The 22,962-nt window shown below is 50.7% G+C and overlaps 1 protein-coding gene across 2 annotated transcripts in view; it reads right to left on the bottom strand.

Moving 5' to 3' along the window:
* LOC147081081 (TNF receptor-associated factor 2-like) overlaps positions 1–22,261 on the bottom strand; it is an 85,513-nt gene extending 63,252 nt beyond the window's left edge. Inside the window, exons 1-3 of one of the 2 annotated variants that reach the window (XM_085980955.1) lie at positions 22,071–22,261; positions 11,168–11,400; positions 161–239 (exon numbers count right to left, since the gene is read on the bottom strand). In XM_085980955.1, coding sequence (XP_085837081.1) covers positions 161–239; positions 11,168–11,370 — 282 coding nt within the window. In that variant the 5' untranslated portion in view covers positions 11,371–11,400; positions 22,071–22,261. Of the gene's footprint in view, positions 1–160; positions 240–11,167; positions 11,401–11,489; positions 11,594–22,070 lie in introns of those variants that run through there. The other variant, XM_085980956.1, reaches the window with a different exon arrangement.
* Between the last annotated feature and the right edge of the window lie 701 nt (positions 22,262–22,962).

Here is a 22,962-nt window from a genome sequence, read left to right as displayed (position 1 = left end):
TGTACCTGACACCCAGTCTCAGAGACAGACTGGGGCATTTGTGCAGGATTTTTTAATAAATCCCTGCTGAGTTTTAGCTGATAATCCCCACAGGGAGATACAGGCAATTTTTATACAGTTCACTGTTATAACATCCAAATCCTTGTGGCCTTTTACTTACTGAGCTCACATCCAAAAGAGACAAAGGTTCTTCATAAATGTTCTCTTCGATGCAAGCTGCGCACTTCTGTGGGCCAGCGCTGGGAAAGAAAACACACAAATCAGTAGTCCAAATAAAGCAGCTCCCCACCAGAGTTCTCTTCTCTCCCGGAGGTGCTGACCTGACCGCTGCTGGGGTCCAGGTCTCCTCCAGCACCTCACCCATTCTTCACAACTGATTCCGTCATTGTTCACGGGACAGCAAAATGAGTCTCTCTGCAAGGTGTTACTCTGGCACTGTGTACACACAAGGTGCTAGGCTCAGTGGGTGTGTCTCTTCTGCAGAACTTGTCAAACCCAATGTTGCTCATGTGGGGTGGGGTGCACATCACATGAGCCCAAACCTGAACAACAGCTTGTATTTATACAGTTGCTTTGACGTAGTAAAATGTCCCAAGACGCTTCACGGGAGCGATTATCAAACAAAATTTGACACCGAGCCACATAAGGAGATATTAGGACAGGTGACCAAAAGCTTGGTCAAAGAGGTAGGTTTTAAGGAGCGTCTTGAAGGAGGAGAGGTAGCGAGGCGGAGAGGTTTAAGGAGGGAATTCCAGAGCTTAGGGCCTAGGTCGTTGAAGGCACGACCACCAATGGTGGAGCGATGAAGATTGGGGGGCGCAAGAGGCCAGAATTGGAGGAACGCAGAGAGGGTTCACAGAATCACAGAAACCCCACAGTGCAGATAGAGGCCATTTCGGCCCATCGAGCCTGCACCGACACATATCCCACCCGATCCCCGTAACCCCGACACCAACACATATCCCACCCTATCCCCGTAACCCCACGTATTTAATCCCCCTAACACTAAGGGTCAATTTATCATAGCCAATCAACCTAACTCGCACATCTTTGGACTGTGGGAGGAAACCGGGTTGGAGGAGGTTACAGAGATAGGGAGGGTTGTAGGGGCTGGAGGAGGTTACAGAGATAGGGAGGGGTGTAGGGGCTGGAGGAGGTTACAGAGATAGGGAGGGTTGTGGGGTTGGAGGAGGTTAGAGATAGGGAGGGTTGTGGGGTTGGAGGAGGTTACACAGATAGGGAGGGTTGTAGGGGGCTGGAGGAGGTTACAGAGATAGGGAGGGGTGTAGGGACTGGAGGAGGTTACAGAGATAGGGAGGGTTGTGGGGCTGGAGGAGGTTACAGAGATAGGGAGGGGTGTAGGGACTGGAGGAGGTTACAGAGATAGGGAGGGGTGTTGGGGCTGGAGGAGGTTACAGAGATAGGGAGGGTTGTGGGGTTGGAGGAGGTTACAGAGATAGGGAGGGTTGTAGGGGCTGGAGGAGGTTACAGAGATAGGGAGGGGTGTAGGGACTGGAGGAGGTTACAGAGATAGGGAGGGTTGTAGGGGGCTGGAGGAGGTTACAGAGATAGGGAGGGGTGTAGGGACTGGAGGAGGTTACAGAGATAGGGAGGGGTGTAGGAACTGGAGGAGGTTACAGAGATAGGGAGGGTTGTGGGGCTGGAGGAGGTTGCAGAGATAGGGAGGGGTGTAGGGGCTGGAGGAGGGTACAAAGATAGGGAGGGTTGTGGGGCTGGAGGAGGTTACAGAGATAGGGAGGGTTGTGGGGCTGGAGGAGGTTACAGAGATAGGGAGGGTTGTAGGGGGCTGGAGGAGGTTACAGAGATAGGGAGGGTTGTGGGGCTGGAGGAGGTTACAGAGATAGGGAGGGTTGTAGGGGTTGGAGGAGGTTACACAGATAGGGGGCTGGAGGAGGTTACAGAGATAGGGAGGGGTGTAGGGACTGGAGGAGGTTACAGAGATAGGGAGGGGTGTAGGGACTGGAGGAGGTTACAGAGATAGGGAGGGTTGTAGGGGGCTGGAGGAGGTTACAGAGATAGGGAGGGTTGTGGGGCTGGAGGAGGTTACAAAGATAGGGAGGGTTGTGGGGCTGGAGGAGGTTACAGAGATAGGGAGGGTTGTGGGGCTGGAGGAGGTTACAGAGATAGGGAGAGTTGTGGGGCTGGAGGAGGTTACAGAGATAGGGAGGGTTGTAGGGGCTGGAGGAGGTTACAGAGATAGGGAGAGTTGTGGGGCTGGAGGAGGTTACAGAGATAGGGAGGGTTGTAGGGGCTGGAGGAGGTTACAGAGATAGGGAGAGTTGTGGGGCTGGAGGAGGTTACAGAGATAGGGAGGGTTGTAGGGGCTGGAGGAGGTTACAGAGATAGGGAGGGTTGTAGGGGCTGGAGGAGGTTACAGAGATAGGGAGGGTTGTGGGGCTGGAGGAGGTTACAGAGATAGGGAGGGTTGTAGGGCTGGAGGAGGTTACAGAGATAGGGAGGGTTGTAGGGGCTGGAGGAGGTTACAGAGATAGGGAGGGTTGTAGGGGCTGGAGGAGGTTACAGAGATAGGGAGGGTTGTGGGGCTGGAGGAGGTTACAGAGATAGGGAGGGTTGTGGGGCTGGAGGAGGTTACAGAGATAGGGAGGGGTGTAGGGGCTGGAGGAGGTTACAGAGATAGGGAGGGGTGTAGGGGCTGGAGGAGGTTACAGAGATAGGGAGGGGTGTAGGGGCTGGAGGAGGTTACAGAGATAGGGAGGGTTGTGGGGCTGGAGGAGGTTACAGAGATAGGGAGGGTTGTGGGGCTGGAGGAGGTTACAGAGATAGGGAGGGGTGTAGGGGCTGGAGGAGGTTACAGAGATAGGGAGGGGTGTGGGGCTGGAGGAGGTTACAGAGATAGGGAGGGTTGTGGGGCTGGAGGAGGTTACAGAGATAGGGAGGGGCGAGGCCATGGAGGAGGTTACAGAGATAGGGAGGGGCGAGGCCATGGAGGAGGTTACAGAGATAGGGAGGGGCGAGGCCATGGAGGGATTTGAAAACAAAGATTAGAATTTTAAAATCGAGGCACTGGCAGATCGGGAGCCAAAGTAGATCAGCGAGCACAGAGGTGATTGGTGAACGGGACTTGGTGCGAGTTAGAATATGGGCAGCCGAGTTCTGGATGAGCTCAAGATTACGTTCAAAATTTCTATCCACAGTAAATAACTTGAATGACTTTATTAGTGTGGGTGCATGCGAGGGGAAGAGAAAACAACTGTGATACATAGAGGGACGTAGCTCACCGCACAGTGGAGTCAGACAAAGCCCAGCAGAGCTACAGTTCCAAATGTCACTGACTGCAAAATCATGTCAGGCACCATCTCACTACATCCGCTGTGTGTGTAAGCCCCCAGCCCATCCAAAGATTACAAATACCCCCTCCCAGAGTCAATAACCAAACCCCCCCCTCCCCCCACACACACGCCCGGGAGATATCAGATAACCCCCACCCCAGAAAATAACCACAAACACCCAACCCAAAAAATACACAAATACACCTTCCCAGGGAAATATCCACCTCACTCACACAGAGGATATAACCGGCCTTCCACACAGTGCAGAAAATGGCCCCGACCCCAATCACAACCCCACCCAGAAAATACCCAACCTCTCCTACACGCACCCCATTCACAAAATACTCTCTCCTACACACACCCCCATTCACAAAATACCCAACCTCTCCTACACACACCCCCATTCACAAAATACTCTCTCCTACACACACCCCCATTCACAAAATACCCAACCTCTCCTACACACACCCCATTCACAAAATACCCAACCTCTCCTACACAACCCCCATTCACAAAATACCCAACCTCTCCTACACACACCCCATTCACAAAATACCCAACCTCTCCTACACACACCATTCACAAAATACCCAACCTCTCCTACACACACCCCATTCACAAAATACCCAACCTCTCCTACACAACCCCCATTCACAAAATACCCAACCTCTCCTACACAACCCCCATTCACAAAATACCCAACCTCTCCTACACACACCCCCATTCACAAAATACTCTCTCCTACACACACCCCCATTCACAAAATACTCTCTCCTACACACACCCCCATTCACAAAATACTCTCTCCTACACACACCCCCATTCACAAAATACACACAGACTGTTTCCCCAATTTTAATCGATCCACTATTGGTGGCCGTGCCTTCAGCTGCCGAGGCCCTAAGCTCTGGAATTCCCTCCCTAAACCTTTCCATCTCTCTACCTCTTTCCTCCTTAAGACGCTCCTTTGACCAAGCTTTCGGTCACCTGCACTAGTATCGCCTTATGTGGTGCGGTGTCACAATTTGTTTGATAATCGCTCCTGTGACGAGCTTTGAGGTGTTTTACTACATACAAGTTGTTGTTGCTTCAGGAAGTGATACACCTTGTGGCTGATCAGCCATGATCTCATTAAATGGCGGAGCAGGCTCGAGGGGCCGAATGGCCTACTCCTGCTCTTATCTTCTATGTTTCTGTTTCCTGGCACTGCCTGCAACACACTGCAGCCTTGGTTAATACAGAAACATTTGTACAAGCTGAGTCATCTGTGCTTTCTAATCATGATATCCTTCAATCTGTATGTTACTGGTTAGTGTGGCTTTTTGTAATTCTGTACCTTCAGCAGACCTGCAGCTTCTGGAGAACTGGGCAGTTGCCTGAGCACAGCACTTTGTGTTTGTACAAGTGCTGTTCAATTGAAATTGTTCACCTGCCGCAAGTGTGGCCATGGCAACGGCATATTAGTCACATTTTAGTAAACCGCGACACACACACAAAGCAGGTACTTCATGTGCATATTTACTTAACAAACATCTGCCAGCATTCAGTAACCAAGGATGGTTCACAACAAGCAAAAACACTTGCACTCTGCTTTATGTCTTATCATTTTACAAACACATTAAAGGATTAATGTTCACACACATACACCGTGCGAATACGAGTATTGCATTCACATGCCCAACGACGGTGTCTATTACTCATACTTTATTCATTATTCAGATATGCAATTAGCCACATCTGGATTTCCAATGAGTCACATGTGGCTGGTGGCAAATGAACGAGACAACACTGGTTTATACAATGGCAAAGTAACACCTTGCAGAGAGACTTAGGGAACAGCAGATAATCAGCTGACATGAAAGGCCACTGCTGTTTGCAATCATGGTTTGCCCTTCAGTCAGTCAGCACACCCATCGTGTTCCCTCCCTTTCTAAATCCCAGGAGGAGTGTCTTCCAGGAGCTCTTGACTCATTGCATCAAGACTTCATCAAGTTTTGACTTGTACATATAATTCCTTCTTTCAAGAGATGGTTTGGCACAGTGTACAGTCTAGGTAATTCCCACAAGGGGGAAAGGGAGGGCCATCAAATCCAGAGCTCCTTGGAGTTAGAGAGTAGGATGAAGCAGAAAAAGGGGGTGTAAAACAGATGTCTTCTTGACAATACAAGGGAGAATCAGGCTGAATATAAAAAGTAGAGAAGTGGAAAAGAAAATAAGAGGGGCAAAGAGACAGTACAAGAACAGATTGGCAGCTAACATCAAAGCAAATCCAAAGGTTATCGATCGGCATATTAACAGTAAAAGGGTTGTCAGAGGAGTGGTGGGATTAGGGACCAAAATGGAGATCTATTGGTGGAGGCAGACGGCATAGCTGAGGTAATAAATGATCGGTGTTTAACAGGGAAAAGGACTTTGCCAAAGCGATGGTAAACGAGGAGGTTGTCAGGATACTGGACAAGATAAAAATAGATAAAGAGGAGGTACTAGAAATGGCTGGCAGTACTTAATTTAGACAAGTCACCCAGTCCAGATGGGATGCATCCTAGGTTGCTGAGGGAAGTAAGACATTGTGGAAGTGCTGGCCACAATCTTTCAATCTTTAAATGTTACACCCTTGTTCAAAGAAGGGGAGAAGGATAAACCTGACAATTACAGGCCAGTCAGTTTAATGTTGGTGGTAGGGAAGCTTTTAGAGACAATAATCCGGGAGAAAATTAACAGCTATTTGGACAAGTATGGACTAATAAAGGAGAGCCAGCACGGATTTTTAAAGGGCAAATTATGTTTGACTAACTTGATTGAGTTTTTTGATGAGTAACAGAGGGTGGACGAGGGCAGTTACAAGGCGTACCTACGCGCGCGTCACCTCCAAATAAAGCTTACGCTTCCGAGACGGTTTTAAGCGTATTTACGTTTCGGCCGGGCTAAAATCGCGTCCGCGGTATCCCAAAAACCTTCAACATTCCGCTCATTAGCATCTCATTATCCGCTCATTAGCAACAGAGTGACCTCGAGGTCGACCAATCGTACAGCGGCTTGCTGCCGCGTGCGGCCGGGCCAATCGGTGCGTGTGTGGGCGGGCCTTATCGTTCTGAACCGAGGTGAGTCGCCGCCATCTTGATTCCAAACTTTTCCTTCCTTTTTCCCGCTTTCTGCGTCTTTAAAAAAAACGTTGCTTTTAAAACACATATTGTTTTTTAAAAAAATGATTTAGAAACGAATTAACTTATCTAATCTCATTAATTTTCCTACCTTTCCCCGTTTTTCCAGGTAGGCCTCGAAGCCTCGGCTTCTCCTCCACACCCACGCCCGAGCTAGGCACCTCCTGGCCCCACTCGAAGGCTGCAGGGGCCGGCCTCAGCCCAGCGCCGCTACCTTACTAAAGGGTGCGCGCGCAGCAGGAGCTGAGACGCGGCGTCTCTCTCTGGCTCGGCCGGGGGGCGGGGCTTGCTGAGCGTCAACGGTTACCCTGCAACCGGGCCCGCCGGCCGTCTCGCACAGCCGCAATCGGCGGTCTTCACCTGGGGGGGGGCGGGGGGAGGGGCGCGACCCTCGGGTGCGCGCGCAGCAGGAGCTGAGACGCGGCGTCTCTCTCTGGCTCGGCCGGGGGGCGGGGCTTGCTGAGCGTCAACAGTTGCCCTGGCAACCGGGCCCGCCGGCCGTCTCGCACAGCCGCAATCGGCGGTCTTCACCTCGGCGGGGGGGGGGCCGCGACCCTCGGGGGGGGCGCGACCCTCGGGGGGGGGGCGCGACCCTCGGGGGGCGCGCGACCCTCGGGGGGGGCGCGACCTTCGAGGGGGGCGCGACCCTCGGGGGGGGGGCGCGAACCTCGGGGGGGGGCGCGACCCTCGGGGGGGGCGCGAACCTCGGGGGGGGCGCGACCCTCGAGGGGCCGCGACCCTCGGGGGGGGCTGCGACCCTCGGGGGGGGCCGCGACCCTCGGGGGGGGCCCCCGCCCTCCCTCCCCCCCCCGCCCCCCGCCCTTTCCCCCTCTCCCCCCCTTCCCCCCGCCCTCCCCCCCCTCCATTCTCCCCGCCCTTCCCCCCTCCCCCCCGCCCTCCCCTCCCCTCCCTCCCTCCCCCCCTCCCCTCCCCCTCCCTCTCTTCCCCCCAGTCGCTCTCTCTCTTCCCCCCAGTCACTCTCTCTCTTCCAACAACAACATGCCCTCGAAAAAGCCTCGGCACCGCCGGGCACTTCAGCTAGTGGACTAATAAAGGAGAGCCAGCACGGATTTTTTAAGGGCAAATTATGTTTGACTAACTTGATTGAGTTTTTTGATGAGTAACAGAGGGTGGACGAGGGCAGTGCAGTTGATATTGTGTATATGGGCTATAAGGCTTGTTAGCAAAATTGAAGCCCAGGGGATAAACGGGGCAGCAGCAGCATGGACATAAAACTGGCGAAGGAATCGAAAACAGAGCGTTGTGGTGAATGGCTGTTTTTCAGACTGGAGAGAGGTGTTCCCCAGGGTTCAGAACTAGGACCACTGCGGTTTCTGCTATACATTAATGGCTTGGACTTGGGGGTACAGGGCACAATTTTGAAATTTGCGGATGACACGAAACTTGGAAGTGTAGTAAACAGTGAGGAAGATAGTAATAGACTTCAAGAGGACAGAGACAGCCGGTGGAATGGGCAAACACATGGCAGATGAAATTCAACACAGAAAAGTGTGAGGTGATACAATACACAGTAAATAGTACAATTTTTCAGGGGGTGCAGGAACAGAGAGACCTGAGGGTGTCTGTACACAAATCTCTGACGGTGGCAGGACAGGTTAACAAAGCTGTTAAAGCACGTGCGATCCTGGGCTTTATAAATCGAGGCATGGAGTACAAAAACCAGGGAGTTACACTAAACCTGTGTAAAACACTCGTTCGGCCCCAGCTGGAGTTTTGTGTCCAGTTCTGGGCACCACTCTTTAAGAAGGACGTGAAGACTTTGGAGAGGGTTCAGAAGAGATTTACTGGAATGGTTCTAGGGATGAGGGATTACAGTTACGTGGATAGACTGGAGAATCTGGGGTTGTTCTCCTTAGAGCAGAGAATGCCAAGAGATCTGATAGAGGTGTTCAAAACCATGAAGGGTTCAGGTACAGTCAGTAAAGAGAAACTGTTTCCAATGGCTGAAGGGTCGATAACCAGAAGGCCCAGATTGAAGGTGATCGATAAAAGAACCAGAGGCGACATGGGAGAACACTTTTTGATGCAGTGGTTAGGATTTGGAATGTGCTGCCTGATAGGGTGGTGGATACAGATTGAATTGTAGCCTTCAAAAGGGAATTGGATCAATATTTGAAGGATAAAAGATTGCAGTGATATAGGGAAAGAGCGGGGGAGTGGGGCTGACTAGAGTGATCTTTGAAAGAGCCGGCGCAGACTCGATGGGCCAAATGGCCTCCTTCTGTGCTGTACTATTCTATGATTCCCCTCATTGTTTCAGGCAGTGAGAAATGTAAAGGAAGGAGTTTTACTGGGACATGGTTAGAGCCAAGAAACATCCAACACACAGTGAAACACCCAGAGTATCGCTCACACAATGCAATTCACACAGCAACTCAACTCATAAACACACCAAGAAATTGTAGGTATCGATAAGAGTGTCCAATAGCTGATAGGGTGAAGTTACCTCCCACAGTCAGACACAGGAGAGACCCGCATTTGATCCCTGATGTGTGCAGAGTTGGCTGTTCTTAACCAGGGCAGCAGTAAGGGAAGTACAACAGACCTGAGAGCCCTGAGCTAAGGGGGATCCAAAGAAACAATTCACCAAGAGTTCCTGCTCCTGACCAGTGACCCCACTCCTCTCCTCGGTCCAGTTCTGCTTATGAAGCTAGTCAGCAAATGTATTCAGATGGAACTGAATTGAGCAATACGTGGTGAGGCGCCTGTAGGAAATGATTCAGTCTCTGATCGCAAGCCACGCCACATAATTATCTGTGATAGCCCCAAGTTCTTTGTACGTTATACAATGCAGTGTGAAGTAGCTTAATGTACAGACCCTGCGAACACGTCTAGCCGCCATACTATAAAATGGATGTCAAGCACAGGAGGGTGCAGAGAAGAGCAACACAAAGGTTAAAGTTCAACCTCTGCAGTCCAGAGAGAAGGCAGATATGGAGGAACTCAAAGTGTTTAACATAATAAACGGCTTAGATAAGGGTTGTCCTGAATATTGCATTAAAATAAGGCAGGGCACAGAGGTCAAAAATATAAACAAGTGAAAATAAATTCCAATCAGAAAACAAAAGCAACTGCTTCACACGGAATAAATGTTGAAATAATCTACGAGGCAGTGGAGTGGAGACACAGGCTTTAGGGGAAGTTCAAACACAAGTGGGGGGTCAGAGATCACAGCCAGGCTGGGAGAGTCAGAGAGGGGTCAGAGATCACAGCCAGGCTGGGAGAGTCAGAGAGGGGTCAGAGATCACAGCCAGGCTGGGAGAGTCAGAGAGGGGTCAGAGATCACAGCCAGGCTGGGAGAGTCAGAGAGGGGTCAGAGATCACAGCCAGGCTGGGAGAGTCAGAGAGGGGTCAGAGATCACAGCCAGGGCTGGGAGAGTCAGAGAGGGGTCAGAGATCACAGCCAGGGCTGGGAGAGTCAGAGAGGGGTCAGAGATCACAGCCAGGGCTGGGAGAGTCAGAGAGGGGTCAGAGATCACAGCCAGGGCTGGGGAAGTCAGAGAGGGATCAGAGATCACAGCCAGGGCTGGGAGAGTCAGAGAGGGGTCAGAGATCACAGCCAGGGCTGGGAGAGTCAGAGAGGGGTCAGAGATCACAGCCAGGGCTGGGAGAGTCAGAGAGGGGTCAGAGATCACAGCCAGGGCTGGGAGAGTCAGAGAGGGGTCAGAGATCACAGCCAGGGCTGGGGAAGTCAGAGAGGGATCAGAGATCACAGCCAGGGCTGGGGAAGTCAGAGAGGGGTCAGAGATCACAGCCAGGGCTGGGAGAGTCAGAGAGGGGTCAGAGATCACAGCCAGGCTGGGGGTGAGTCAGAGAGGGGTCAGAAGTGAAAACCTGACTTGGGAGGGAGGGAAAGGGGGCAGAGGTGAAAGCCAGGTCGGGGGGGGGGGGGGTGTGTCAGAGAGGGGTCAGAGGTGGCAGCCAGGCTGGGGAGTCAAAGCAGGCTCGAGAGGCTGAATGCCCAACTCCTGTCCCTACGTGTGGCCAAGGCTGAAGGCTCTGCCACCTGTGGTAGGATGGAATGAGGGAAATTTGCACAAAAGACCAGTTGGAGGATGCCAGGATGCAACAGAGGATGTGAGGCTGGAGGAGGAGATTGCAGAGGTAGCATAGGCCGAGGCTGCAGAGCGATTGGAAGAGGGAGAACAGGGATTGTAAATTCAATTGTTGAAGAACAGGCAGTGGACATAGGAATAGGAGTAGGCCATTCAGCCCCTCCAACCTGTTCCGCCAGTCAATTAAATTATGGCTGATCTGTACCTTAACTCCATCAGCCACCTTGGCTCCATATCGCTTACTACCCCACTTCAACCTGCCCTGGGCGTGCGTGATGCTGACACCGGATGCCTGAAATAGGAACTTCTATTCCCCAGCGCTAACATTCCTCAGCTTGACGAGAGTGTGTTTTCTTCTTTAAAAAAAGGAAATGAACGTGTAGACGGAAGCTCGACTGTGATGCCCACACAGTCGAAGAGCCTACTGTGGGTTACTGTCTGAGTCACACGTGAAGATTGGGATCTCTGAGGGCACCAGCACCTGTGCAATTATACCCCAGCAAGGGTAAACTGGGATCAGAAGATGGGAGCAAACAGAATGGATTTTTTAAAATAAATACCGGTGTGTGCAATTCTTTAGCAGCGCAGGTTTAGGAACCGTTAGCTCACAATCTCTTACCTGACAATCCTCTTCAAGCAGGACGCACAGTAGCGGTGGCCACATTGTGCCTGGAAGGGTTTCCTCAGGATCCCGTGGCACTCGAAGCACAGGTACTTCCCCTCAACCTTTGTTGCCAAAATGTCTTTAGGAAAACCGGTGTGATTCCCCGCAGCTTGGGATTCTAACGAGTTCGGTGGGCTCTTCTCACTCCTTGCTGCCATGTGTTATATGCTTCACACCTGCCAGTTTTCCTGCAAAGAAGGAGAAAGAATAGAAGTGTTCAAAGCCATTACAACACAATTACATTTGAAAAAACATGACAGCAGCGAACAATTCTCACCAGTTTCACAGAGGACAGTGACACGCCTCAGATCAGAACCTGGATCTGCTGGAGTCGTACTGCCAGACTTGGGCCCTGACAATAAATCCCAAAAAAACCAAAGTCCTTGTGTTCCAGCAAAGATCCAGACATCAGGGACCCAAAATAAATTTCACACTAGGAACAACCAAAATTGAACAAACCACTAACTACACATACTTGGGCTTAAAAATCAGTTCTACGGGAAACTTCAAACTGGCTGTGAATGAACTGAAAGAGAAAGCAAGAAGGGCTTTCTATGCCATTAAAAAATCAATCCAAATAGAAATCCCAATTAGCATTTGGCTCAAAATTTTCAAATCAGTAATTGAACCAATTGCACTCTATGGCAGTGAGGTATGGGGACCGCTAACTCAACAAGAATTTGCAAAATGGGACAAACACCCAATTGAGATCCTACATGCAGAATTCTGTAAAAGTATCCTCCGGACTCAAAGGAAAACAGTAAACAATGCATGCAGGGCGGAACTAGGCCAATATCCATTAATAATCACTATCCAAAAAAGAGCCACCAAATTTTGGAATCACCTACAAATGAGCAATCCCCAATGCTATCACTATGACGCCCTGAAATGCCAAGAGCTGACCATAAAGAAGAATACCCTCAGTCAACTAGTCCTGGGACTCAGTGAAGTAACTACTAACACTACTAACAATAACCAGCCACAGGACAGTGACAGCGTAACACAAAGAATTCGACCCAACACAATCGTCGCTAAGCAAAAGTAAAAATATCTGACATATTGGGCAGAAACAACAAAAACCCAAAGCAAACTCAATTGCTACTTGGCCCTAAACAGACAATACAACATAGCTGATTACCTGACCATGGTAAAGGACAGCAAACTGAGAAAAATCCTGACAATGTACAGACTTAGTGAACATAGCCTGGCGATCGAAAAAGGTAGACACAGGCAGACCAGTGTAGTGTATGTACCCGTCTATCTTTAAGGGAACTATTGAATGTAACTGTTCACCTTTAAGGGAACTACTTTAGGTGTGGCACTATTTGTTTGGCTTCTGTATACTGTAATACCGATAGTGACCACACCAGTATATAAGTGTTGTAGCAGGATTGCTGGGGCAGATTCGCCCGGACCCTCGAATAGTAAAGACCTGTTTGTTTGTTACTTCTGAAGTCTGTGTATTTATTAACTGCACAACCCACAGACTTTACAGTGGCGACGAGTCCGATCGTACCCTGCGGCAAGATTACCAAAGCAAGAAGAGCGTCGAAGAGAGGCAACCGCCCTCGTCGTGCTGCTGAAAGAAAACACGAGGCTGCAGCAACAGAAAGGTGGAAGACTTTAGCAACAAAAGCTTCCGTCTGCAACAGGCACTGACTACCCTTCTACCACGGTGCGGAGTGAGCCGATCAGCAGGGAACAAGGCGGCCGAAGAGACTGTGAGTAGGGGAAGGTGTAGAAGTATCCGGAGGATAAGGGCAGAGCACTCGACCTCGGTCGAGGGGGAGCTGTGCCGGCCAAAAGTCGGGTCCAACGGCGTCGGGTGACAGCCGGACCGCGATCGGCGGGAAAAATCCGGGCAGCGACCGCAGCCACGAAGCACTGAGCCTGCGAGTAGGCGCGGGAAGAGAAACCCAGCCGCAGCCGGGGAGGGAAACACCGGTCTGCGAGAGGGCTGGGGAGGCGAACGGGAACCGTGCGGGTGAGAGCCGGGTGCGGAGAGAGAGACTGCGAGGAGCCAGTCCAGCGGCTGAGCTGTTCTCCACCAACGGGGTACTCAGAGCCGGCAAAACCGAACGTGCGGGAGTGGGTGAGAGACACAGCCGAAAACGGGGTGAGAGACTGCGCGAGAGCCAGTCCAGCGGCTGAACTGTTCTCCACCAACGGGGTACCCAGGGCCGGTAGCACCGAATGTGCGGGTGAGAGAGCGACAGAGCCGGGTACGGAGAGAGAGACTGCGCGAGAGCCAGTCCAGCGGCTGAACTGTCCTCCGTTAACGGGGTGTACCCAGCGCCGGTTGGGCCGTGCAGGCGGGAGGAAAAGACATAGCCGAGTAAGGGGAGCTGTGCGGAAGCCAGCCAGCGGCTGAACCTGTCCGCTGTGGGGGAAGCGTACCCCTTCCACCGGGAAGAAACGCGGGAAGCCGCCATTAGGCGGAGAAGACGCCAGAAGCGGGAAACCGCCATTGAAGTGGGCGGGGCGAGAAAGGAAGAGCGGGAAACCGCCATTTTCGCGGGAAAACCGCCATCTTAGAAACAAACAAATAAATAAGAATACTTAAAGAAATACTGGTGCTGCTCCCAAGGGAAGAAAAATGCCTAAGCGAGGGAATATTAACGACTTTAATTCGGAAATAGAAGACTGGGCCACGTACGTGGAACGCATAGAGATCTATTGCGAAGCCAACAAAATAGAGGAAGACGACAAGGCGATAACATTGCTAAACTCGATGGGGGCAAAAACATACGGGCTCTTGAAGCATCTAATAGCACCAAATAAACCAGCGGATCAGACCTTCGAAGAGATTGTGGCTGTGCTGAAGGACCATTTGAACCCCACACCGCTGATGCTGGCTGAACGATTCAAATTCTACGCAAGAACGCAGAAGAAAGACGAAAGCAATGCGGAATACTTGGTCGAACTGCGTAGGCTAGCGAAATACTGCCAGTTCGGAGGGAATCTGACAGAAGCGCTGCGGGACAAGTTCGTATGCGGATTGTCCAAAGAAGGGACGCAGAAGCGACTACTGGAAGAGAACGACCTCACACTGGACAGGGCTGTCCTTATAGCTGCATCGCACGAAGCCGCAGCGAAAGGAACGGCGGAAATGCAACTAAAGGCAGCGGCACTTGGGGTGGACCAAATTACTTCAAGCACAACAAAATGCTACCGTTGTGGGAAGACCATGCATGACCAGAATCAATGCTGGTTTAAGAACCAAGAGTGTAGGAAATGTGGCAAACTGGGTCACATCGCGAAGGTATGCCGGTCCGGGAAAAAGACCAATAATCAAAGGAAGCCACCACAAGAAAAGTACAACAAGGTACACAAGGTGGCTGAGAAGAGTTCAGACGAACAGAATTCAGACGAACAGAATTCAGACTCAGACCCAAACAACCAGGAGCTGGGTAGGCTGAGAGTCCACAATGTGGGTAAAGAAACGGATCTACAGGCCATCTGGGTCATACTAAAAATAGCTGGAGTCCAAGTAAGAATGGAGCTGGACACTTGATCAGCTCTATCAGTCATCAACCGAAGGGACTACCACCGGCTATTCTCTCACATACCTTTAAGAAATACCAAGTTCGTATTACAGACATACACGGGGCATAACGTATACCCCGTGGGGAAAATAAGAGTCAAGGTGAGAGATAGGGGTAAAGAACACCCAAGAATGAACTTGTACGTATTACCTGAGGGAGGACCACCACTTCTAGGACGGGAGTGGATTAAGAAAATAGACATGGAATGGCATTACCTAAAAGCCATAATGAGGGAGGACTCGGTGCAAGCTATTAGCTCAGATTCTGAAATGGATGATGATGAGACCAAGTCGAATATGGAAGACAAGGCTAAAAGGGACTTGCCGACGATGGGAAAGAAAACGAAGACATGCAGAAGGACTTATGGTACCAAGAAGAATAAAGCTGCTGAGCAGAACTCCAGGTTGACAGAGAATTCTGAGCCTGTTCAAGCAAAGGATTCATCCATGACGGAAGAACACCGAGCTCGGACGCAAACTTATGTCAAAGTACGACAACAATTAGAACAGTTGAGTGACCGTCTCATACAAGAGATGAAAAATATGGAAAGGTTCTGGGACACCGAATGGGAGAACCTGGAAAGACTACAGAGACAGCTAGCTCAAGCAGAGAGCGACCATAGAGCCATCGTGGTCAAATACCAATCACATTCCCCTGATGCTGTTCAGGAACTAGAATATTTACAGAATGAACCAAAGGAAGAGGAATCTTCAGGGAGCCAGGATTTTATTCCAGTTCTTCTCTACGACTCCTTACAAGCAGAGTGTGAGAAGTTGAAAGAACAGTATGAACAGGCCCAGGCTACAATTCTGGAGGGGGTTAACTCGGCAGCCTCCGAAAAGCTAGTTTCGGTAGAAGCATATGAACAACTAAAGGTTGAACATGAGCAAGAAGTCCAAAGGCTGCAGGAAATTCTTGATGAGCTCAAGGCCAAGACAGACTCATCGGTAGGAGATCCATCCATAGATGAGAAATTAGAGGTGAAAATCATGGCAGAGCATGAAAGACAGGATGTCCAAGAACTTATAAAAACATTGAAGGACACCCAAGACAAATATGAGGCGGCAATGACCGAGGTTCAACAACTTGAAGAACAGATTCAACTGGGAATCCTTTCAGTGGAAGAACAGGACACTGTAAGAATGGTCCCTGAACATGAACTAGAGAGCATCAGGGCGCAACTTTTCCGAGCGCCGAAAGCCAAAGTTCAAGAGGAACGTAAGGTGGAAGTATTGGAGAAAGAGGTGGAGGAAATGGAGAAGACTCTGATCCACCGTGTTCCCAGGGAAGAGTTAACGGTCAGCCAACTCCTTCATACGCTGAAGGACAAGACTCTGCAAGGGGAACAATCTGAACACGAGCTTCAATCTTCAGGGGGAACGAGTTCGGAGCTCTCAAAAGTCACGGAGATAGCTGAGGTGGCAACACAAATTTTACAAGGATGCCAAAAGTACGTTGAATCACGTCAAGGTGAACAGAAGAATGTGGAAACCGTTACTTCAGTAGAAGGGTTAAATAGCCTGATAACGCAATTACCGATGGAAAGGAAGGTGTTGAACTCACAAATGAGGTCCGTCGTGAAGGAATGGCAGATAACCCAGGAAGAGCGGGATGAATATGAATGCATGAAGAAGGCTTTTCAAGAAAGATGTTTAGGGAAGGAACCACCGTCAGCTAACGTCCAGACGGGTGAGGAGGAAGAAGAAGTCTCTCTCGCTGGCCTAACTCAGGACGAACCCGAATATTACCGTGACCTGTTGAGTGACACTGAATATTACGAGGATGTGGTCTGCCCAGCTTGTGATGAAAACTCTCAAAGTGCTGAAATCCGGAGGAAGCACTTAAGGTCTAAGGAACATAGAGAGTTGGTGGCGCTACAGCTGGCAGCCGAGAAAGGAGCTCCGAGAGTTTCAAAAAGGCAGAAAAGAAAAAGAAGAAGATAATAACTGTCTAAAATATTAGCACTTCTACCATTCCAGGCGGGACATTACGAAAGGAGCTGAATTAGTTGAAAAACTGGAAAATGTCAAGACAGCCAGTTGGTTATAAAAGTCCGTACTGCTGGTTCAACAGGACGAAGGTTCAAGCTGTTACGTCAAGAAAAAGGCTATGGAGGAGTCACGCTAGCCAGGTAATCCAGCTACACCAAAGAAATGTTGTTCGGGACGAGCCAAGATCAGAGACTGAATCTATGAACTGTTCCCGCAGACTGAACCTGTGAACTGTTTCCACCGAGATTATATTTGTAAATTGTTTTATATGACATTGACTCCACCGAGATTATATCTGTAATTTGTTTTATAGGAAGTTGAAGATATGTATGTTTAACGGGGACTCTGTAAGTAATAAGCTAAAAAGGGAGGATTGTAGTGTACGTACCCGTCTATCTTTAAGGGAACTATTGAATGTAACCGTTCACCTTTAAGGGAACTACTTTAGGTGTGGCACTATTTGTTTGGCTTCTGTATACTGTAATACCGATAGTGACCACACCAGTATATAAGTGTTGTGCCAGGAGTTATTGGGCAGATTCGCCCGGACCTTCGAATAGTAAAGACCTGTTTTATTTGTTACTTCTGAAGTCTGTGTATTTATTAACTGCACAACCCACAGACTTTACAACCAAGCTACCAAGAGAGGACAGGATATGCCCTCACTGCAGTCAGGGAATGGTGGAGACAGAGATGCACTTCCTCACAGCTTATAGAAAATATCAGGGCATAAGGGAGAATTTCTACCCAAAATTTACAAAAATATGCCCGGAATTCAGAAAATTGAATGACAACCAAAAACTCCCATACCTACTAGGGGAAGAGAGAAGTTGCATAACACTAGCGGCACACTATGTTACAGCTTGCCATAAACAGAGGGACAACCACTAAAGATAAGAAAAGAGTATATATAAATTATATGAAAAGTATATTTATACACTCAGGGATATATCTGTTTATACACTATGGATAGATCTGTATTTTTGTGAACAAACATGAATGTTTTCCGATGCTTTGGCAACATAAGATGTAACTTGTCATGCCAATAAAGCGATTTGAATTGAATTGAATTGAGTGACACGCCTCAGATCAGTGAGTGGCATGCCTCAGATCAGTGAGTGACAGCGCAAGAGTACATAGAAACATAGAAGATAGGAGCAGGAGTAGGCCATTCGGCCCTTCGAGCCTGCTCCACCATTCAATGAGATCATGGCTGATCATCCAAATTCAGTACCCTGTCCCTGCTTTCTCCCGATATCCCTTGATCCCTTTAGCCTTAAGAAATATATCCAACTCCTTCTTGAATATATTTAATGAACTGGCCTCCACCGCCTTCTGTGGTAGAGAGTTCCACAGGTTCACCACTCTCTGGGTGAAGAAATTCCTCCTCATTTCAGTCCTAAATGGCTTACCCCTTATCCTTAGACTATGACCCCTGGTTCTGGACTCCCCGGCCATCAGAAACATCCTTCCTGCATCTAGTCTGTCCAGGCCTGACAGAATTTTATAGGTTTCGATGAGATCCCCTCTCAATCTTCTAAACTCCAGTGAGTATAAGCCCAATCGACACAATCTCTCCTCATACGTCATTCCTGCCATCCCAGGTATCAGCCTGGTGAATCTTCGCTGCACTCCTTCCATGGCAAGAACGTCCTTCCTCAGGTAAGGCGACCAAAACTGCACACAATACTCAAGGTGCGGTCTCACCAAGGCCCTGTACAACTGTAGCAAGACATCCTTGTTCCTGTACTCGAACCCTCTTGCTACGAAGGCCAACATACCATTTGCCTTCTTAACCGCCTGCTGCACCTGCATGCTTACCTTCAGCGACTGGTGCACAAGAACACCCAGGTCTCTTTGCACTTCCCCTTCTCCCAATCTATTGCCATTCAAATAATAATCTGCCTTCCTGTTTTTGCCACCAAAGTGGATAACTTCACATTTATCCACATTATAGTGCATTTGCCATGTTTCTGCCCAATCACCCAACCTGTCCAAATTGTACTGGAGTTTCACGACATCCTCCTCACAGCTTACCCTCCCACCCAGCTTTGTGTCGTCTGCAAATTTGAAGATATTACATCCAATTCCCTCGTCCAGATCATTAATATATATTGTGAACAGCTGGGGTCCTAGGGCCGATCCCTGCGGTACCCCACCAGTCACTGCCTGCCACTCGGAAAACGACCCGTTTATTCCAACTCTTTTGCTTTCTGTCCGCCAACCAGTTCTCTATCCAAGTCAATACCTTGCCCCCAATCCCATGTGCCTTAATTTTGCACGCTAATCTCTTATGTGGGACCTTATCAAAAGCCTTCTGAAAGTCCAAATACACCACATCCACTGGTTCTCCCTTATTCCATTCTCTCAGTTTCTCCATCTCCGCTGCATCTGCTCCGACGATGCCACCTTCCACACCAGTGCTTCCGACATGTCTTCCTTTTTCCTCAACCGAGGATTCCCCTCTACCGTGGTTGACACGGCCCTTGACCGTGTCCGTTCTATCTCCCGCACTTCTGCCCTCACCCCTGCCCCTCCCTCCCTGAACCACGATAGGGTTCCCCTTGTCCTCACCTTTCACCCCACCAGCCTCCACATTCAACGGAACATCCTCCGCCATTTCTGCCACCTCCAGCGTGATCCCACCAGCAAACGCATCTTCCCCTCACCTCCCCTTTCAGCATTCCGTAGGGACCGCTCCCTCCGAGACACCCTAGTCCACTCCTCTACCACCTCTTCCCCTTCACCTGGCACCTTCCCGTGCAAGCGCAAGAGATGCAACACATGCCCTTATACCTCCCCCCTTCCCACTGTCCAGGGCCCCAAACACCCCTTCCAGGTGAAACAGCGATTTACTTGTACTTCTTGCAATTTAGTATTCACTGTATTCGCTAATCAGCCCCACCCCTCCTCTAACTACCCGTTTATTATTAATGCCAATAGAAGACTTTTGGATTACCTTTTATGTTGGCTGCCATTATATTCTCATACCCTCTCTACAAACAGTCTCTCTGACTTCCTAACTTCCCCACCTTTGGCCCTCCATCAGTCTTGATATGTCTGCCTTTTTTGACTTGCTTAACTGCTGCCTTGCCTCCATTTCTAGCGAATCAATCAAGGCTTCTCATCTCCCCCCAGTCACACACCCAGGACATCCTCCTCCGCTCCTTCAAGACAGAGAGACACAAGCTTGAATGCTTACGCTGCGCTACTGCTTAGTTAACTAACCCCACGGTGAAGACAACCTTAGGTTCTTTGATTTCAACAACCGTAAACCTCTCCACTTCCCCCCTAACCACTAACATCAACTGCAAGCAGCTCATATCAAGGATCAAAAAGCATCTGCTCATCTACCACACACCCTGTCCCCAAACCCCTCACCAGGCTGCAGCTCATTTCAACCCTGCACCCCAACTTTTTGCAGCTTCTGCCCTTTCTTCCCTTCCCCCCACTCTCCAAACTCATCTGGTCCACGGGATCCCTCTTCTGCTCTCTCGATCTCTTTCCTACTCACTTTCCTCCTCTTTCTGGCTTCCACATTAGTTGATGCTGTTACAGGTCCCACTACCTCAGGCACCTTCCCTCTGCCCCACAAAACTCTTCCCCCTCCCCCCCCCCTCCAAAAAAAACACTACTTGGGACTGATCTGACTTCCAGAATTATCAGCCCATCTCCAACCTTCCTTTCCTCTCTGAGGTCCTTGAACATTGTGTCACCCCCCAGCAACGTGCCTAACTCTCCTGAAAATCTTCGAAACTTTCCAGTCTGGCTTCCGCCCCTCTTGCAGAATCAAGGTTGCTGTTGCCAAAGTCATGAGTACATGCTCTGTGACATGCTCCCTCCTCATTCTCTTGGACCTAGCCACGCATTGACACCGTTGATTTTGCCATCCTCCATCTTCAAGCTCCATTGAACTGCCCTTGCACAGTCCAATTGCTACCTATCCAAACACTGCCATTCATCTCCAGCAATGGTTCTCTACCCTTCCCCATACTATCATAACGGAACAATCTCCAGCCACTCATCTTCTTCATCTATACATTGTCCCTCAGCAGGCACAGGGTGAGCTTCCACACATATGCTGATCACATCAAGCACTTTCTACCATGTGTCTGACCAATGTACTGTCAGATTGTTTCTCCAACATCCAGTCTCAGATAAGTCTCAATTTGCTCCAACTCAACAAAGAGAAGATTGAACACATGGGCTTTGGTCCTCACAATGAACCCTCTCCTGCCACCCTGAATCAGTCCATTCCCAATCTCCCTATACTATTCAACCCTCAGCTGAGCTTTCAACCCCAAATCCCAGCCCCCCACTTACTTCCACCTCCACCCCTGCCTCAGCCCTCTGCCGCTGGAACCCTCATGCATCCATTTGTCACTTCCAGACTTGATGATACAAAGACCCTCCTTGTTGGATCTCAATCTAATTTCCCCATAAATGCCAACTTGTGTCCTGTCCTATAGAAACATAGAAGATAGGAGCAGGAGTCGGCCATTCGGCCCCTCGAGCCTGCTCCGCCATTCAATGCGATCATGGCTGATCATCCAAATTCAGTACCCTGTCCCTGCCTTCTCCCCATATCCCTTGATCTCTTTAGCTTTAAGAAATATATCTAACTCCTTCTTGAATATATTTAATGAATTGGCCTCCACTGCCTTCTGTGGTAGAGAATTCCACAGGTTCACCACTCTCTGGGTGAAGAAATTCCTCCTCATCTCTGTCCTAAATGGCTTACCCCTTATCCTTAGACTGTGACCCCTGGTTCTGGACTCCCCGACCATCGGGAATATATTCGACCCTTGCTGACCTTGACTGGCTCTCCCACCCCAATTCACCAACCTGTCCCTCCACATTCCGCGGGTTCCTCCAGCACCTTAACCGGGGCCCGCCAGCCCGGCCCGGCCGGTAACCCCAGCCCGCGGGTTCCTCCCCCGGCCGGTAACCCCAGCCCAGCCCGGCCGGTAACCCCAGCCCGCGGGTTCCTCCCCCGGCCGGGACCCCCCGGCCCCGCTGAATAGACGGGCTGGCCGCCCCCACACTGACAGTGGGGGGTTTGTGAACCCTCAGCCCCCGCTCCCCACAGCCCGGGACACTCGGGGGGGACCGGCCCCCGGGGTGAGCCACACAGCCGGCTCAGGGCCGGGCCGGGCCAGCGGACAATCCCGGCTCCTCCCCAGCCCGAGCCGCCGGCCGGGGCCAGGCCCCGCTCCTGGGCTGGACCCCCCGGGGCACAGTGCCACCGCTCCCGGGGTGCCGGCACTGCCCGAGCCCCAGGCCCGGCCCCCACACACACGGACACACAGTTACCCCACTCACCGCCTGCTGCAGCCAGCGCGCCCGGGCGGATGTGAACTGAGGCTGGGCGGGGCCTCAGCGCGGCCGGGGGCAGCCCGAGTGTCGGAGCGGCGGGACTCACCCAGAGAGCGGGCCCGGGCCTAACATGGCCAGAGAGAGGGGGAGAGAGAGAGAGGGTCAGAGAGAGGGGGAGAGAGAGAGAGAGGGTCAGAAAGAGAGAGAGGGTCAGAGAGAGAGAGAGGGAGAGGGTCAGAGAGAGAGAGAGAGAGGGTCAGAGAGAGAGAGGTTCAGAGAGAGAGAGAGAGGGTCAGAGAGAGGGTCAGAGAGAGAGAGGGTCAGAGAGAGGGGGGGGGAGAGAGAGAGAGGGTCAGAGAGAGGGAGAGGGAGAGGGTCAGAGAGAGAGAGAGAGAGAGGTTCAGAGAGAGAGAGGGTCAGAGAGAGGGTCAGAGAGAGGGGGGGAGAGAGAGAGAGGGTCAGAGAGAGAGAGAGAGACAGGGTCAGAGAGAGAGAGAGAGGGTGAGAGAGAGAGTCAGAGAGAGGGTGAGAGAGAGAGAGGGTCAGAGAGAGAGAGAGGGTCAGAGAGAGAGAGAGAGGGAGAGGGTCAGAGAGAGAGAGAGAGAGAGGGTCAGAGAGAGAGAGGGTCAGAGAGAGAGAGAGAGAGGGTCAGAGGGAGAGAGAGAGGGTCAGAGAGAGAGAGAGGGTCAGAGAGAGAGAGAGAGAGAGGGTCAGAGAGAGAGAGAGAGGGTCAGAGAGAGAGAGAGAGAGGGTCAGAGAGAGAGAGGATCAGAGAGAGAGAGGGTCAGAGAGAGAGAGGGTCAGAGAAAGAGAGGATCAGAGAGAGAGAGGGTCAGAGAGAGAGAGGGTCAGAGAGAGAGAGGGTCAGAGAGAGAGAGAGAGGGTCAGAGAGAGCGAG

Source organism: Somniosus microcephalus, unplaced genomic scaffold, assembly GCF_052327205.1.
Source record: "Somniosus microcephalus isolate GS21.2 unplaced genomic scaffold, FLI_Smic_1.0 scaffold793, whole genome shotgun sequence".
In the NCBI taxonomy this organism is placed as follows: domain Eukaryota; kingdom Metazoa; phylum Chordata; class Chondrichthyes; order Squaliformes; family Somniosidae; genus Somniosus; species Somniosus microcephalus.
The sequence above is the reverse complement of the archived record's forward strand: the minus strand, read 5'-3'. Positions and strand labels throughout refer to the sequence as shown.